Raw genomic sequence first — 17,164 nt, 5'->3', positions numbered from 1 at the left:
CATGTGGACTAGTTTCCTAATTACTATCTTCATCGCCATTAATATTTTATGTTCATTGAAGAATATATTATTAACCCTACGTGGTCACACGGGGTGTATTGTACCCCAAGAATAATTTTCGAGCTAAAACGTCGTGTCTTTACGACTTCCAAAGGGGATTTATCGCAAAAAAAAAAAATTAAAAATCGCTCTTTCTTCCACAACCTTGGAAAATCGCTGATTTTCAACAATAAATTTTATCATATCAAAATTAACATTTCTAGAAAAAGACTATTAGACCATGATCGTAATTATCCCTGAAAAGTTAAAAGATTCAAAAATACGAAAATGGTAACTCAAAAAATGTCGCTGGGGTGCAGTGAACCCCGTGCGACCAACTTGTGATTATAATAAGGTGTGACCACGAAGGGTTTGTAATGTACTGACCCTTTCTTATCGTTTCTCTCCGACTTTCTCTGTAAATATGATTCACACTAATTACCCCAATGCTGCGTAAATGTAAATACTGCGTCATCCCTGCTACCCATCGCTATCTTAGCCAATGCGTCACCTATCCAAAATCCTGCAATTCTGCCCTATCCCGTCATCCCCTCTCTTCCATTCAGAAACCTTTAAAACCCACCAGAGTCCCTTATCCTACAGCATTACTATTCCAAAAGCCACCAGTGTCAGTCACGGAGTCAATTTAAAACAGTTGAATCTCCAATATTCTTACTTTAAATTAAATAAAAATCTTTATAAGTATTATTCGTAAAAACGATAATAGTTTAAATTATCCTTGTGTCCACTACAGCTTAAGCAACTACTGTACGTAATTTCGATTTTCTTCTTGGAGACCTAAAATTGTCTAAATTTAAAGGTAAAACAACGAGAAAGAACTCCTGTGGTGGTGTAAAGGCGCAACACTCTTGCAAGTCTGAAGTGTTAATAAATTAATAAACATGTTATTCCTGAGCTGTGTACAAAATTGGAACCAGATCGACGACGCCAATCTCGTGGGATCTCCTTTTCAGTTCCGAGGTGCGGGGTGCGCAAGCAGATTCTGCGACGCCGCAGTTGAACCGTCCTGTAGATCCCGTAGCGCAGGATCTTACCTCGCGCACGGGAGACTCCGTCACAAGTCGCATGAATCTGCGAGAGGCTGCGAGCAACGATATCTGCGAGCGAGCAGATGTTTGAAACGAGCTGTCGAGGACTTAGCAGTTTCTTCCGAGTTCTCTCTTCGTCTTCATTACGCTTCCTCCCATCTCTCCTCTCCTGCTCCTTCTCGCTTCTTATAAATCCGCAGCTTAATGCCACCAATCTTTCAGCGAATTAGCGGGACAATCGAGGGATCATTCTTGCTCATCTAATTTCTCATTCGGCATATAGCTCCGCGCATATTATTTCCGAGATGCTTCTGATAAGTAACTTAACGAATTCTTTTCATAATCGCGTCTCTCTTTGATATATTTCAATCGGTATTTTCACAAGCGAACCCCTCCGTCGCTTAACAATTTCCTTTTAGATCATGCACACAGAGATCGTGGGAAATCTGTTTTCTCTGTCTCATTTCTCTTTGTCGGTCGGTGTTGTTTTTTGTGCACCCCTGCTAATACGAGTCAGATCGAAACCTGCGATGGTCGTCTGACACCTGCCAGCCTCGTTTAATCTAACGTCCCTTCGATCCTCGCTCGCTTGCCTACTTTCCGCCTCGCCGTATCGTACATGTTTTCGTACGTGACTGCTGGCGAGGCTCGTTTCTGTCACGAAAGTTGTGAATCAAAATATTGGAGGATACTGATTCAACGCCACGCCCGGTACTGATTATAAAAAAAATATTTCGTCCCCCACATCCGTCGCCTCCTTTCGCAGCCGAAATTGTTTACATTCGCTACAGACCCTCGGATTAAGTTCGTTATCGGTTTATAAGAGACGTATATCATTGGCTGATTAAGCTTTTGCTACGCACAGTTTATAAGTTTTAGATACTTGAGGGATCCTTGTAGAAAACACTGTAAGTGTGAAAATTAAAAAATAAAACTGTTGGAGAATGTTCTAAGATAACAGATTTCTATAAGGATTCTTTATTTCTGATTATTGGTTTCTATGTGTAGGGCGAGGGAAGGGGTTTCTGCTAGTCTTTAGGGACCTGTGGTGTACATTAAAGTAAGCAAAAGAGTTTGATAAATGTAGAGCTGAAAATCATCCATTTTCATGCTCTTAGATTTTTTAATTTACATATTTATATGGGAATTGTTGTTTATCAGACTTAATTCCATCGAATTTTTATTTGCTTTATTATGTTTTTATTAAATCATCATTTCTGGTAACATTTAAAGTCAGGGGTCGAATGAAACTGTTAACTTTTATAGATAAAAGTTATTTATTGAACCTTTAACTTTTAAATCATTTTTTTTCTGTTTTTTGTTAATTTTGTACATTAATACTTTAACGATGTTGTAAGAGTTCAGTTTTAACAGTTATTTTGTATTTAATTAATAGAAGTTCTGGAGGATCATATCTTTTTTAACAGATAATTTAGGGTAAAATGTAAAAGTGAAAGCTATTTTTTTAATTAGTATTGTTTAAGGAGATGTGAGCAGAATAAATATAGACGAGAGAGCAAGTTGTGATTTTTATATAATTAGTTTATTTTACTAACAAGAGGAACCCCTAACTAAGAGGAAAATGGATCAAAAGTTATGTACCTACTCCAAAACGGGAAATCTGCCTGCCACAACTGTAACTTTTTCATAGCAGAATATATGTTCCCGTTTAACTAGATCTTTTTTCTACTTCCAAGAAAATAAAAGTTCCCTATTTATGCAAAAATGCATGAAATATAAATTTCAGTAAAATTGGAACAGAAAACAGATTAGTAAAAAAATGATTGGTATTTCATAACTAATTCAAAATTTGAACAGTTTCATTCGATCTTTGTTTAAAGTACAGTACTTCAGATGGCCAGTTACAGTAACTGAAATAACGTACCCAATAGCAGAGTTGGGCAAACTGTTTATTTAAATAAAATTTCGAATAACGAATAAAAGTAAAAAAATGATTCGTCATGTGCCGAATAAAGCTAACTCGGGTTAACGAACGAATGACGAATAACTCTTTTAACGTTTATTCGTTATTCGAAATTTTATTTAAATAAAAAGTTTGCCCATCTCTGCCCAATAGTGTTTTCGAAAAAAAAAACAATATGTACATACAATGATTTCTGAGGGGTCGTGTTTGAGTGTGTATCGCCCCTAAAAATGAACGGTAATATATCGAACATTTATTAAGCTGTAATAAAATAAACAACGCAAATAACGCGAACGATAACCATTTTTTGCATCAAAACGGTGTGTTTGCGGCAGATAATTCCTTTTAAACATTTTATTTTACTGTCCAACGTTATAAACAATTTTGCAGCAAGTTTTTCTTACAAATGTCCACCGATCCAGACGCGATACATTCACCCCTGACACTACTGACCATTACTTTTTAAACACCCTGTACATACGTGTACCGAGTATTCTTTGTTTCTTTTGGTTTGCCCCTAAAGCTTAACAGGAAAATGCAAATACAAAAGAAGCTCGGAAATTTAGGCGTATAATCATTGAAAAGAAATTACGCAAACAATTACGAGGAACAATAAATACGTTGCATCAATAAACATATAAATTGCTCGAAAGAAAACTAATATTTACTTCCAAGAAAATGACTTCTACAGTGGATTAATAGTTGCCCCAGTTTTATTCGAAGGAAAAAACAATCGTGTCTACTATAAATCGATATAATTTCATTACTTCCTTTTTTGTATAACTTATTTATCAGAAAGAATCCAGGAGATGCCCAACAAATGTTCCTACAAACTTGCATTACTTACACATAAAAACAACGCCTTCCACGAGCAACAAAATGATGTTAATTACATTCTAATTTCTGGCACAGTGCTGCCTGAAATTATCTTTAAGTGCTTACGCTCACAAAAAAAGTTTGCTGATTGCAAAAAGTGGGAAATTCGTTTCGGACAACTTAGACAGTTCATACCATCGCGCATTATGCATTTCACAGTGCATAAGTCCAGCAGCTGCTTGGAATCTCTGACAAACGGAACGGACTGTAACGTCCCGTCGCGTTTCTTGGTTCTTGGTGAAAATTGCTCGATCGCGTATAGACATAAATGTGCGTAGAAGATACGCTAAGAACTGGACTTTTCTTGCAAGGACATCGCGCGGCATAAAAGAACCTCCGCGACATTATATCCCCAATCGTCTTAATCTCAACTGCGCCGAATTTAAAGGTAATTAAACTCCAGGAGCGACTGTCGCAAAAGCCAACGAGCCTAAACTAGCTAGGAAGGATTGTGTTGAATGGTGCACAATTGCGACAAACAGATCGAGGTGCTTATCTTGATGCGACTGCCAAAACGTATTTAGCGCAAAGCGGGACTTTTTGCGTAACCGAGAGCTGGTTTATTGAATACAATAATCCGAGCGCGGGATGTACTATCAGAAAGGGCACGAGTAATCAAAGATACGCGGAGAAACCGTGGGCATTATCTATCGTCGGCGGTGCACTCTCGTGGCTAATGGGCCAAGATATTAATTATGATTCATTCAGATAGTCATCAGATTAATGCACGCTGGCACGGGTTACCGCGACGGGCTGATGCCAAGTTTTTCAAGTATCACTACAAGTGTGCATCCTAGTGCTCCGGTCGGTCTCCGTCTTACTTTGGTCTCTCATTTCCATATCACATACCCCGTTTCTCTTATTAATTTCGCCTTACGACTTCGCAGCTCGCGATCGCGATCCAACACACTCGGCGGTGCCGCGGAGATCGCCCTCTCTCACGATCTCGGTGTCTTTCTGCTTCTTTATCTCAGCCCGTCTCTATCTCAACAACGCTTTCTTCATCTCTCTCTCTCTCTTTCCCTTGATTCGTAACTCGATGTTGCGTGTAAATATTATGGAAAGTCCAAGGATACTTGGAGGGTTCTTCTTTGCTGCTCAAGGTTCTAAGCAAATATCCACCAAGTGGCATAGCAAATAACGCGCCACCGCTCGCGGCCTAGCAAATCCTTGTACAAAGAGACGCGAGGCCGTCAATCACGGCCAAAGGTCACGTTATGGTGTTACAGTCCTCTGATCGCGGAACGTGTATCGAGTGCTTGATGAAGCCAGTGAAATATATATTTCGACGCATTAACCCTTATCTCATAGCGCCTGTGTCTTTTCAGATTATTGGAGCGTGGTTTTGATCTCGAACAAAGGCATTTTCTATTTGAATTTCCAAATTGATGGGGAGTCTGGCGTTCGCTGATCTGACGGTCGTGGTTCACCATCGCAAGAACATGTTTCATAATGAAAGTAATAGGGTGAACAAAGTGGAATATGTAGGTATTCTTAGGAACCGATTTTGATGAGCTTTGGCACGCTGGATCTGTGTCGAAAATAAGTAAATAGGTGTCCGAGCGTTTCGGCCTTAATAATAGAGATATTTACATGGAAATTATTAAAAATTTCATAGTCGCCGTGGGGTTTTAGTGGGTAAAAACCCCACACTACCCTGGCGCCCCCGGGGATTCCCCTTTTGAAGATTCCCCAAGTTAAAAATAAAATTATAAAAGAAATAATTTATAAAAAAAAAAATTTATAAAGTTTTTTTTAACTTGGAGACATCTTCAAAAGGCACCCCAACTCCTCCAGAAGGGAATCTCCCGCGGACGCTAGGGTAGTGTGGGATTTTCATCCACTAAAACCCTAAATTTTTAATAATTTCCATGTAAATATCTCTGTTATTAAACCCCATTGGCAGAAACGCTCGGGCACCTATTTACTTATTTTCCACATAGATCCATCGTGCCAAGGCTCACAAAAATCGGCGTCTACCACGTGGTGTCCTCCCCTTGTAAGCTGTAACGTGCGGAATTATAACATAGTACTAAAGCTTCTATTTCTTGTTACATCGGAGGAATACGCGAAACGCGCTTGAATCTGAGGGCAACAAATTAACGATTTTACGGTCGTGGTATTGTTACAGAACAAAGGCGACACTGGTAGCCCGCAAAGGGTAGTCCGTGACGAGTCGTAAGAACTGGTCACTTAATTACGACTTAAATCAGTAGGAGGTCTTTTCCCTGTCAAAACTGCGGCCACTTGAGGCTCTTAAGATTTTACTATCTAAAGTCGAAATGTTCCCACTGAAAAGCCACGGAAAGTACCTGTCGAATCCCCGGCGGTCGATACCTGTGCCTTGCGGAAAGGTTCGTTCTGTGGCCAAGGTGCTGTACAAAGAAGAAATTGCGAAGACTCGAAACGAGCCACAGAAAACAGTGGCTAAATATACAGTACTATTTTATGGCTCTTCTACTAAACAGAACAGAGGTAAAAAAGAGAAGCACATATATTGCTCGACTTATAATAAAAGCTCAAAAAATCGGGTAGGCTGTGTCGGGGACACAAGCCGCAGTTTTTGACGCGAATGCTCGGATATTGAAGAAGTAAGTTTGACATTAATATTCAAGGATAATTTTATCGATTATAGGCCTGCGATAGCTATAGTATGAAACACGTGGCATGCAAGATACATCTAGATTTCTGACGAATGGAAGATTAATGCTAGCTTTTTCCAAACGTGGTCGACGATGCGGTTGGTACGTAGGCTAACAAGGAAACATATCGAACCCGAAAATTCTGATTGTAATGAAACTCCGTACGATTGTAGAGCATGTCGGAGTATGCAAGAAACGATTTTTTTCTGCGGAAAAACACTCCGAGGGGGTGAAATCAGCCCCCAAATTTTCAGGGATTTTTCGTTTCTCGAGTATAACTTTGTAACGGTGCGAGGTAGAAGAAAACCGTAAATGTTCCAAAATTGTGCGGGGCTCAATCGAATTAATTGATCTATAAATGTAGATTTTAAATTGAAATTGCTTATATAGTGATTTTTAGTATAATGTGTAGAGATTTAATTTAATAATGAATGAAAGTTTGAATTAGTTATTAATTTTAATAAAGGTAATTTTAGCGCCAGCAACAGCGGTTAAACTAAATTTGTAAATTAATCTATTTAATTTTCGAATCGGTGAATTTATAATAAACATATTTAATTAAGCTGATTTAAAGTACGGTGAAATATTTTTAATTATTACATTAAGTTTTATTTAACTAATGTTTATTAAATTTTATTAGAAACTAGGATTAGATACCCTATTATAGAAATGATTTAAATTGAATTGACTAATAAATATTGATCATTAAAATTAACAAATGTGGCGGCTTTATAATTTATTTAGAGGAACTTGTGAATCAACTGATAATCCACGATAGGAGTAACTATTATAAATTGTATGTATTACTGTTTGAAGAATTTATTAATATATTATTTTTGTAATACTCTATTGAAATAATAACTCAAGTCAAAATGTAGATTATTACAGGTGTATGATGAGCTTTCCGTGGACCGCGGGGCCTTTTAAAGCGCGGGGCCAGGCTCCGGGGAACACGCTGAACGCGCCTCGGGCCCTGCCTGTTTTCAATCACCAGTGCTATGTAGAACTCGTGATGTAATAAAGACGAATTATTATTATTAGTTCGAATTCTACAGGAGGAGAGCTGGAGGATTATACTTTCTTTTTCTCACGTTGCTTGGCATTGCACGCGCCAGTGGCGCACCCCAAAGAAAAAGGAAAAAGGAGATTACTGTGACCACGACTGAAATAATTCAGAAGTTTTAAAAAAGAAAAGAAAACTCGATTTTACTCTTTAAACAAATTCCTACGATCACCTAATGAATTTTATTAAATTCGCATTGACTGTCAAATTGCCCCACTGGCGCGCGTTGCGTCCAAATTAATGCGTTACTCTTCAATATTCGCTGTCAATAGTAAGGAGGCCTAATCTGATAATAATTATATCGCCAGTAGTTTTTGAATGCTCCACCTTCAATCAATCCCGCGTTGTACGAAAGAGGTGGCAGCATATCTGCGCATACTCGTCAAAGAATTTCCGTTTAGGCGCTGTCCAACGTCCAAAACGACGTACGATTTAATGGCAGACAGATGAATCGAGAGATCGCGCCGGTATCTTTAGATATCAAAGGTGATGTGACTCGTTCAAGGCTCTACCTGATGCATCGCGGGCAAGAAAAATCGGACGATACGTAAGAATCTAACGTGGCAGGAGAGTATAATAAGCCGCGTTACGTGCGTCGTCTATATCTCGGGGTATGGTAACACGTAGCAATTACAGGTGACCGAGGTCAGTGTTAATACCGCAGTCGCGTGAGAGAAGAGTTCCAAAAATGATATGGTTCGCGAACGGCGACACCGTGTTTTCTTGCGTAATCCCCCCGTACAATACGCACGACACATCCCTCTCGTAAGCAAAGGTCCCGACAGTGGGCACACATGTATTAATTTAGCGTGCTCATTACGTATTGAGAGTCCTGCGGACGCTCAGCACTAGATATTACATGCCGGTAGACTTCGTAATCACCGCTCTAAACACTTCCACACCGGACACAAGGTCGCGAGATCGTGTGTCGTGTCCGTGCGACTATACGAACGCGAACTTCAGCGGGCTGCTCCTACGAATCTTTAAAGCAACACCCTATCAGAAGAGCATTTATAATCCGCGCAACAGCCGCGTAAAACCGTCCAACCTGTGGGAGGTATAGAGCTCGATAGAAATAATACGAACGGTCGTAACCGGACCCTATTTTCATTGCTAGACTTATTATAGTTAAGCGTACACGCGTATAGGAATTTAAACAGCAATATTGAATATCTGAAGTTAGCTGTACGTCAATGTAGTAATACGCTCATTACGCTCGCAGCGGGTATAATTTTGCCGTCAGAGATCGTTAGACTACTTATCAGCCTCTGAATGTTTAATCCTCCATAAAGTGACATTTCCTTGCCGCGTCTGTTATTTCATTATGTAATTATTTACCTTGAAGTAAGATAACGTGTGTTCTGTGCATGTACCTGAAAAAGACCTTCGTCCACGAACAGATTCCAACATTCTGAATTAGCTTGATACGGCTGCTCGATGCTCTGTGTATGACATTTAAGAACAAACTGCTGGCCGTCATTCATGTGTGTCTCTTGCAGTCGAGAAGGAAGAAACGTTCATCCGTATTTCGTTAACGAAAGACTCGGGAGGGGAGGGAGCCACTGAACAATCCTCAGGTTCCTCGGAGTACTCGAGCACGGTGCACTCTGCTGCTAACGTGTTTCCTAATAAACGCAGTCGTCCCGGGCTTCTTTCAGAGTAGCAGGCGGCTAATGGGAGCAAGTGCCACCAGGGCGATAGCCATCGTGCAAAGCGGATCCGTCAGTCCAGGGCTCTTGCATCGCGAGCAACCGCTGATAGCGCGTTAAGCATCGCAGGATCAATGTTCACGTAACATCAAGATCCCCAGGTAGCGGAGTCACAGGCGCGCAAGAATTTCCGCGCAAACGAGGGGCACGCACTGTCCTGAGAGTGTGACGCCGGGGCAAGCAGAGATCAAGATGGTGTCCCAGCGGTTGGCGTTCGGTGTTCTATCCTCCGCACCGCGCGGATAGTCTGATTAACTGAGCGGCAGGTTAACGGATCGTCCAACCCTATCCATACACGGTGTCTTACATCTTCGAAGGTACATCGACTTCGCTGACAGTTGCGGAGTTATTGCCTGTCCCTGGGAGCGATCCAGCGGGAGCACTGCACTGTTCCGTTGGGACCACAGCCGCGTTGCCTCCGACCGGCAGATAATCCGCAAGCAAACGAAGCGACTGAAGAGAGCAGAGGGCTAATTTGCCGCGAGGCTGGCGTTTACCGCGAACCGCGTGTCGTCCGCGAGTGTTAGCCGCGGCCGCGTTGCCAGGAATACAACGCGATCGTGATCGCGCCGGACAAGGATCATGGTAGGGGCCTGCGACTTCTCCCATTGGCGGGACTTTTCAGGTGTATTTCTCCACGTGCATGCCAGGCCGCTGCACGTACGCGTTACGTCACGTCTCGTCTCAGCGGCCGTCGAGGACTATCTCGGTAGGTCATTGTCACGATCGTCCTCTCGTCTAACGACTTCACTTCACGCCGCTGTGTATTGCGCGATGATTTTCGCTCCTCCGGCCGCCAGCCGAGGATGCGGACGTGATGAAAAAAAAAGGACCGTGAGTGAGTAGCTTCCTGCCCCGGCGAAATGTTTATTTTACCGGGAAGCTCGATGACGCCTCAGAGCCGGCTACTCCGTCCGATCTCGCGGATTTCGATCTAAGCGACAGACGTTGATTGCATTAAGCGATGCTATCGCGTCACACCGCGCGGCTCCTATGTGTGTCAGTAGGTTCGAAGAAATGTGGCAGATGCCGGGAAATATAGTGCAGCCTCGATTACCGAAACGGCTATTTCTCCGGAGACGCAATCCGGGCTTCCTTTCTAGCATCGTTTGCGGCGCAAGTTTTCGCGGATGATGTTTTTACCGGTAATCATAATGCCAACGACTTAGAAGTATCTTCTGCAGGAGGCAAACGGATTTATTTTCTCTCTTTTGGAATGGATTTCTTTTACGTATGCTAAGAAGGAAAGTTCGGATATCCGAATTTCCCGATTTTTTTTATTTAAATTGTGCAGGTTTGAGGAGGACCTGAATTGAAGTGTCAGGTAATTTTTCGTTTGTGGCTGTTTTCAGTTCTTCAGGGTGAAAACATCCTTTTTTGTAAGTCTTGAGAATATTAACCAACGATAAAGTCTCATAACCAACAAGTACTTCTAAATTCTAAAGGGAACTTAATCTTCTCAGTATTCTGCACTGCTATATTAATAATCCCGAGTTTACTAATGTAAATTCATAAATAATTATACATTAATTAATATTAGTAAGAATACTTCGATGAAAACAAATACCTGAATCCTTAAGATACAACTATTCCTTCTTTAACATAATGTTCTAAGCCTATCCAGTGCACATTTCAATCGATTAAACAAATATATATTTCTCAGAAACTATTGGGTTGGTGCATATGGAATTGTCGATCGTAGATAGCGTAAAAGTTCCCTTGTTCGTTGCTCACGCTGGCTTACGAGTTTAGAAACTTCACAGAAGCTCAAAAAATAAACTAGTTAAAAAGCAAAAAATATTTTCATTCGATCTTCCCTACACGAGACGGGAATTTCATATGTACCAACACTATCGGGAAATGCATTTGCACGTGTGTACATATGCAGCTATCAATACAAGGATTAGACCATTTCCTTGTACAGGCGACATACAAGTGCCATTTATTGAAAACTAGTTTTAGACACGGGCGGACTATTTGAGCATGAAGTCACCTCGGAGACCGTGTCAAATCAAAGATAGACAACGACACATCTGTATGGAAATTCGTGAAATGGTGTCATCGGATAAATGCCAAGCTTCCTTGGTGTGTATTCAAGTCATCAGTTTCTACGTAGATTTGCATAGATCTGCAGTATCTTATATTAACCAGAAAAGTGGTACAATGAAATTTGCAAAAAAAAAACGACATGCTCCAGAATGTCGATCGGTTTCACGTCTCTTTATTATCTATATGGGTTACATAAGTTATTTGAGGGTGATTGGCGTAGGTACGGTAAACCTGGCTTACTGTCTGAAATCTGTCAATAATTCAGCCACGTGCCTCAAAAATAAATTCCATATTAATATTACGAATATATGTCGTAATTGCGCGTCAACGCGATATGCATTTAAATAATATTAACATAATTATTCTTATTTCAAGCGTTCCACTTTTAAACGAAAATGAACAATTTGCTTTTATAATAGCACGATACTAAGGGAGGCACAGAAAAGTATTTCGCGAGAAATATGTTTTAACAGATAATTCAATCAATATCTCGAGGATGCTTTTCGTGACACATTGATGCAATACATCGCTGAGAAAATATGTGTTCTGTGAAATAAGCAGATCTAAAATAAGCAACTATTTGCAAGGAATGCTAATGAGGGAAGTTTATAAGCGACAGAAATGAGACTGCCGTTGCAATACAACATATTTCTATGCTTTCCTTTTCCTACTGCGATTGTGTTGCTTAAAAGATCCACAGACACAAAATCTATCGATGATGTTTCAACATTAATTGTAAGTTTGAATAAATATGTACAATTAAAAGATACATTTGGCGAAGGGGTCTGACATAATAGGTCAATTATCAATGCTATTTATCATTGCAATTATAATTTTGTAATCCAGTAATTGCAGTTAGAAATGCATTTTCAGGAAATTATAAAAATATATTATAAATGTGTAGAAGAGTATGGGGCAGCTTTACTGTAATTAAATGATGGCTCAAAGAGAACTGAAGCCTTTGGAATTGAATTTGATGTGGACTTTCCTGTTACTGTGTAACGAAGGTACAATTGGGCCAAGTTATGCATAAAGCTACCAACCCTCAATGATTTGAAATTGAGTAAGTTTAGTTTGAAATTTTAATTGTTAAAGGAAAATAGCATTATTTCTATTGGGTATATTTTATTTCTTGTTATTGTTTTACGATGCTTTTTATTTCCCATATATATATATATATATGTATGGGATTTTTATTAAAGATTCCTATATATATATTTCATGGATGACTTTTAAAGGCTACCTTATATAGATAAATTCTCAGCAAGAATTATATCCTTCAAATTTCATCAGAATAGTCTTGTTTCCACAGATAATTAACAACGTTTACCTGCGCTTATTAATAGAAAATAATAGGTCCGCCAGCAATTAGTGTGTCATATCACATTATATAATGCAAATAAGAAAATACGACGGGCCGTGATAGCTTGTTTACAAAAACATTCTTTAAATAAACTGCAATAAACAAAGCAACCATGTTTAATATACTCACAAGGGGAGGGCACCATGTGGTAGACACCGATTTTGACGAGCCTTGGCACGATGGATCTATGTCGAAAATAAGTAAATAGGTGTCCTCGCGATTCAGCCAATAAGCCTTAATAATAGAGATATTTACATGTAAATTATTAAAAATTTCATAGTGGCCGCAGGGTTTTAGTGGGTAGAAATCCCACAGTACCCTGGCGCCCGCGGGAGATTCCCTTCTGGAGACGTCGGGGTGCCTTTTGAAGATGTCTCCACGTTAGAAAAAACTTTATAAATTTTTTTTTATAAATTATTTATTTTATATTTATTTTAACTTTTGAGAAAATCTTCAAAAGGCACCCTGACTCCTTCAGAGGGGAATCCCTGGGGGTAGTGTGGGATTTTTACCCATTAAAACCCTAAATTTTTAATAATTTCCATGTAAATATCTCCGTTATTAAACCCCATTGGCAGAAACGCTCGGACACATATTTACTTATTTTCCACACAGATCCATCGTGCCAAGGCTCATCAAATTCGGCGTCTACCACATGGTGTCCTTCCCTTGTTAGCTTTGTTCCTGAACCACGAATACTTGCCCGAGGTGACCCACTGTAATCTTCTCGCGCACTAGAAAATTTAATATTCGATTGGAAGGCTACGATAACGCTAGATTCTCGCGTTGCGAGAAGGTGATGAGCTTCTGATTGTGAGCAGCGCCGGTGACCGCGATAATCTAAAGACAATCAAGGTCGCACATACCTGGAAGGAACGATGGTGCGGATGATGCGGATGATGAAACTGCGGTGTGTGAATCATGTCGCCGGTTTCAGGATCCTCGCACTTCGATGACTTCGCGACCTCGACACTGCTCGAGGGGGTAATAGCTGCTTCGCCCTTTGCACTAGCGCACGCTGCTTCCACCGTATCCTCTTCCTTCTTCTTCACTTCCGACTTCGTTTCCTATTTAAGCATACTTCGTATTACAACGCCGATGTCACATTTCCGCCGATTATAAGCGCCCGATATGAAGATTAAACGCTGTCGCGCATTTTGGCGAAGCGCGGCGATGCGAAGAGAGAAGTGCTAATTAATTATTATTAATTTCTTCGAGATTCGACTCGTCGTATATAATTACCATTCACAAGGGATGTTCGGCAACCCGCAAAATTCAAAAAAAATTTAAACATTGCAGAAATGCACTTTGCACGATGCTTATAACGTAACTATATTTTGTTTCGGCAACCAAACGGAATAGTACAGTGTATCAAACGAACTTTCTGTAGTACGAAACGTAAAATGGAATTCGGAAATGAGTATTCCTAAATGAATTTGATCCCGATGATCGAATTTTTTTCGAAGTGTAGTGGTGGCGAATTCCTACAATATGGCAATAAAACAATTCGAAAAAGGTGGTGGAGTTTTTGGAAAAAATTAATTGTTTTCGAAAATTCCTTATCACCATATTGTAGGATATCGAAAATCATACAACTTTGAACTACCGCACTATTCACGATAATATGGAAACTCAAGTTTCTTTGAGGGGGTGTTTCCACCCCTAGGACCGTTTTATTAGCGAAATATAAAATGGTCACGGCATTAGCATCGCTTCAACTACATTTCTGCAAAGCTTCAAAATTTTTTTCAATTTTCGGTTTGCCTTGGCAGAAGCATTTGTTCACTTGTAGCAGGTGCATGTAATATAAGAGAAATCAGTACATATTTTCACATTTCTGTGGTGAATTTTCTATGCTTCTGTCCTACTGCTTCATCTTATTGGGTCATCTTAAAAGTAGTTTTCAAATGCAACTCTACTGTTTCATCCTGCTTCTACCATTCTCTATTTCACCGCGGTTGTAGAGATGAGAATTTCTCTTGCAGTGTTAATATTTTCCCAAATTCCTGATGCTGTCAGATATCTGTCCCTTTTAGATAATATTCAGGTACTTAAATCCTCTGCTTTGATTAGTCTTACTTTCCTCATTGTTTAAACAATTCGATAGGCTCTGCTGTTGCCTGTCGCTTGACAGTGCATTGCGCTGCACTGATTCTACGAGTATCTTAGTTTATTTACAACAGTTCTTAACGACACATTTCCTCGGCTTAAAGTCACGACAGTACTTTTAATTGAGATCGACAGTTTTTTCATTTTACCATTTCTTGTTAGCTAATTCAATAATTTACACTTGATAGTTGCAGTCACCCTCTTTCTGAGATACGACTGTGTATTTTTGGTGGTGGGAATGTTTTCTTGGTAACAGAACAATAAAATACAACATTCGTAACACTAAAATGCTATTACACAATTTTCGAGTGAAAAGTTGGATATAAGTTATGTCATTAGGAACAGTTTAACTCCATGAAAAGTACTGATAAGATGAAGTTATTATATTCATATCGTAACAAAAAAGGATAGCAATTTGACGAAGACAAGAAATGGTCAAGTTTGTAACCTATATTTTATTCTAGTTTCTCTTTTATTGAACGTACATGTAACAAGTAATCAAATGCTTCCGAGCCGTAGTTCGTGTGTTTTATGCTACGAATGAATGTCTACTTCAATTAATTAAACTTTCTCTACGTACGCACTGAATTTTAAATCAGCTGCAACGATTCGTTGTACCAAACAAAGATTTTATGCAAGATTTTACTCGAGGAGAACAGTGATATTGATTGGTAATACAATTCAAGACACTTCCGCCTGGCAACGCAACCATTCTGCTCGATTGGAAACATTTGATCCAAAAAGAAATTCGAGCATCGGGTTTAATTTCTGAATATTGATTTCCGAATTCTATTTTACGTTTCGTACTGCAGAAAGTTATTTTGATACACTTAACAATAATTTCTTTCTATCCAAGGCACATTGGCCTTCTACAGATCTTTTGATGTAATATTTTTTTATGACGTTACTATGCTAAAGGCACTTTTCATTATTTTCCCAAGTTCTCTTCAATTTAACTAGAATTTACAGAATTTCCGACTACCCAATACGAGTTGCAGTGTATATTAATTCTAACGCAGATTTTTACAGTGCAATTTTATTTTGCATTGTTCAAGCTAAATTTCTACAATAGAAAAAGTATCCGAGACCTTTAACTTGCGTGATTTGTATATTCTATATCTTAATGCACTTCTTTATCAATTTCCAAACTGTGTCAATAAATCTGTGACGATTGTATTCTAAATGTTAGCCACCTTTTGTATCTGCATAAGATGTGATATTTGGTGCAGATCGAAACCTTTTCCCTGCTCTTAATTTAAAATACTAAATACAGTAAAATTCGTTAGAGCTCCTCGATAAATTTGCAACTTGTTTCACAATTATTCCACACGGACCAGGTGTGCCACTGCTTATAAACAGATTTGGTTGTTGCATGTCGTCATTAAATAGGTTAAAGATGCATATGGTCATTAAACAATAAAGACGACGTATATTCTTTTGGTTTTCGATACGTAAAATAACGAAGGCGTCGTGTAATTCGCACGAACGCACAGTGGTTCGAGTACACTACATGCTAGCTGGACAAAATTATTTGAAATTGTTAGAAACAAACCTGATTCGTTTCACAGTTTATTATTTCACTAAAAATATCAATGAAATGAGAATATGCTTAATTCAATAAAGGAAAAAGAACAAAACTACAGTATTTTATTTATTAACTATAATTATCAGTTATAACATTATGTTTATTCCTGTAATTTCTGAGAATTCTGTGGAATTTTAAAACAGTGTTTTAATATATGTTCCACGTCGTTCCACGCAACAAGGGTTAAATGTACGGAAAGTAGAGACTTTCTAGCTTTCTTTAATCAAATGATCGATCTGTGTAAATTTGCAAAACTATGTTTTGTAAATTGTTTTCGAATGCGACGCTCGGCAGGTGAGATAGCACAGATGATATATTTCAGACTGTATAATGTAATGTAATGTAATTAACAAGAAATTAATAGTTATAAGACACACTTGTAGTTATAGTTAATCTATAGTACGTGTAGAGTCTGAAATACTGTGCTATCTCTCCTGCCGAGCGTCGCACTCGAAAACAATTCACAAAATATAGTTTTGCAAATTTTAGCAGATCGATCATGTCATTAAAAAAAACTAGAAAGTCTCTAGTTTCTGTATATTCAACCCCTGTTGCGTGAAACTACGTGGAACATACAGTAAAACACTGTTTTAATAGCCATTTTAAGTTAGGTGAGTCAACTGTGGCTCGAATTTTTTTTAAAATTCCATAGAAAACTCAGTAATCACAGGAATAATCATAATATTATAACTGATAATTATAGTTAAAGTACAATACTGTCGTTTTGTTCTTTTTCTTTTACTGAATTAGTCAAAT

At 39.0% G+C, this 17,164-nt stretch overlaps 1 protein-coding gene across 5 annotated transcripts in view; it reads right to left on the bottom strand.

Moving 5' to 3' along the window:
- The window catches only part of Cnc (NFE2 like bZIP transcription factor cap-n-collar), a 168,931-nt gene that overhangs the window by 42,815 nt on the left and 108,952 nt on the right, over positions 1–17,164 (bottom strand). For all 5 annotated transcript variants that reach the window (XM_076813023.1, XM_076813022.1, XM_076813024.1 and 2 more), the window contains exon 5: positions 13,581–13,781. In XM_076813023.1, the coding sequence (XP_076669138.1) occupies positions 13,581–13,781 (201 nt within the window). The remainder of the gene's footprint in view (positions 1–13,580; positions 13,782–17,164) is intronic.

The sequence above is a fragment of the Andrena cerasifolii genome, chromosome 5, assembly GCF_050908995.1.
Source record: "Andrena cerasifolii isolate SP2316 chromosome 5, iyAndCera1_principal, whole genome shotgun sequence".
Taxonomy (NCBI): Eukaryota; Metazoa; Arthropoda; class Insecta; order Hymenoptera; family Andrenidae; genus Andrena; species Andrena cerasifolii.
This window is presented reverse-complemented; position numbering and strand designations above follow the sequence as displayed.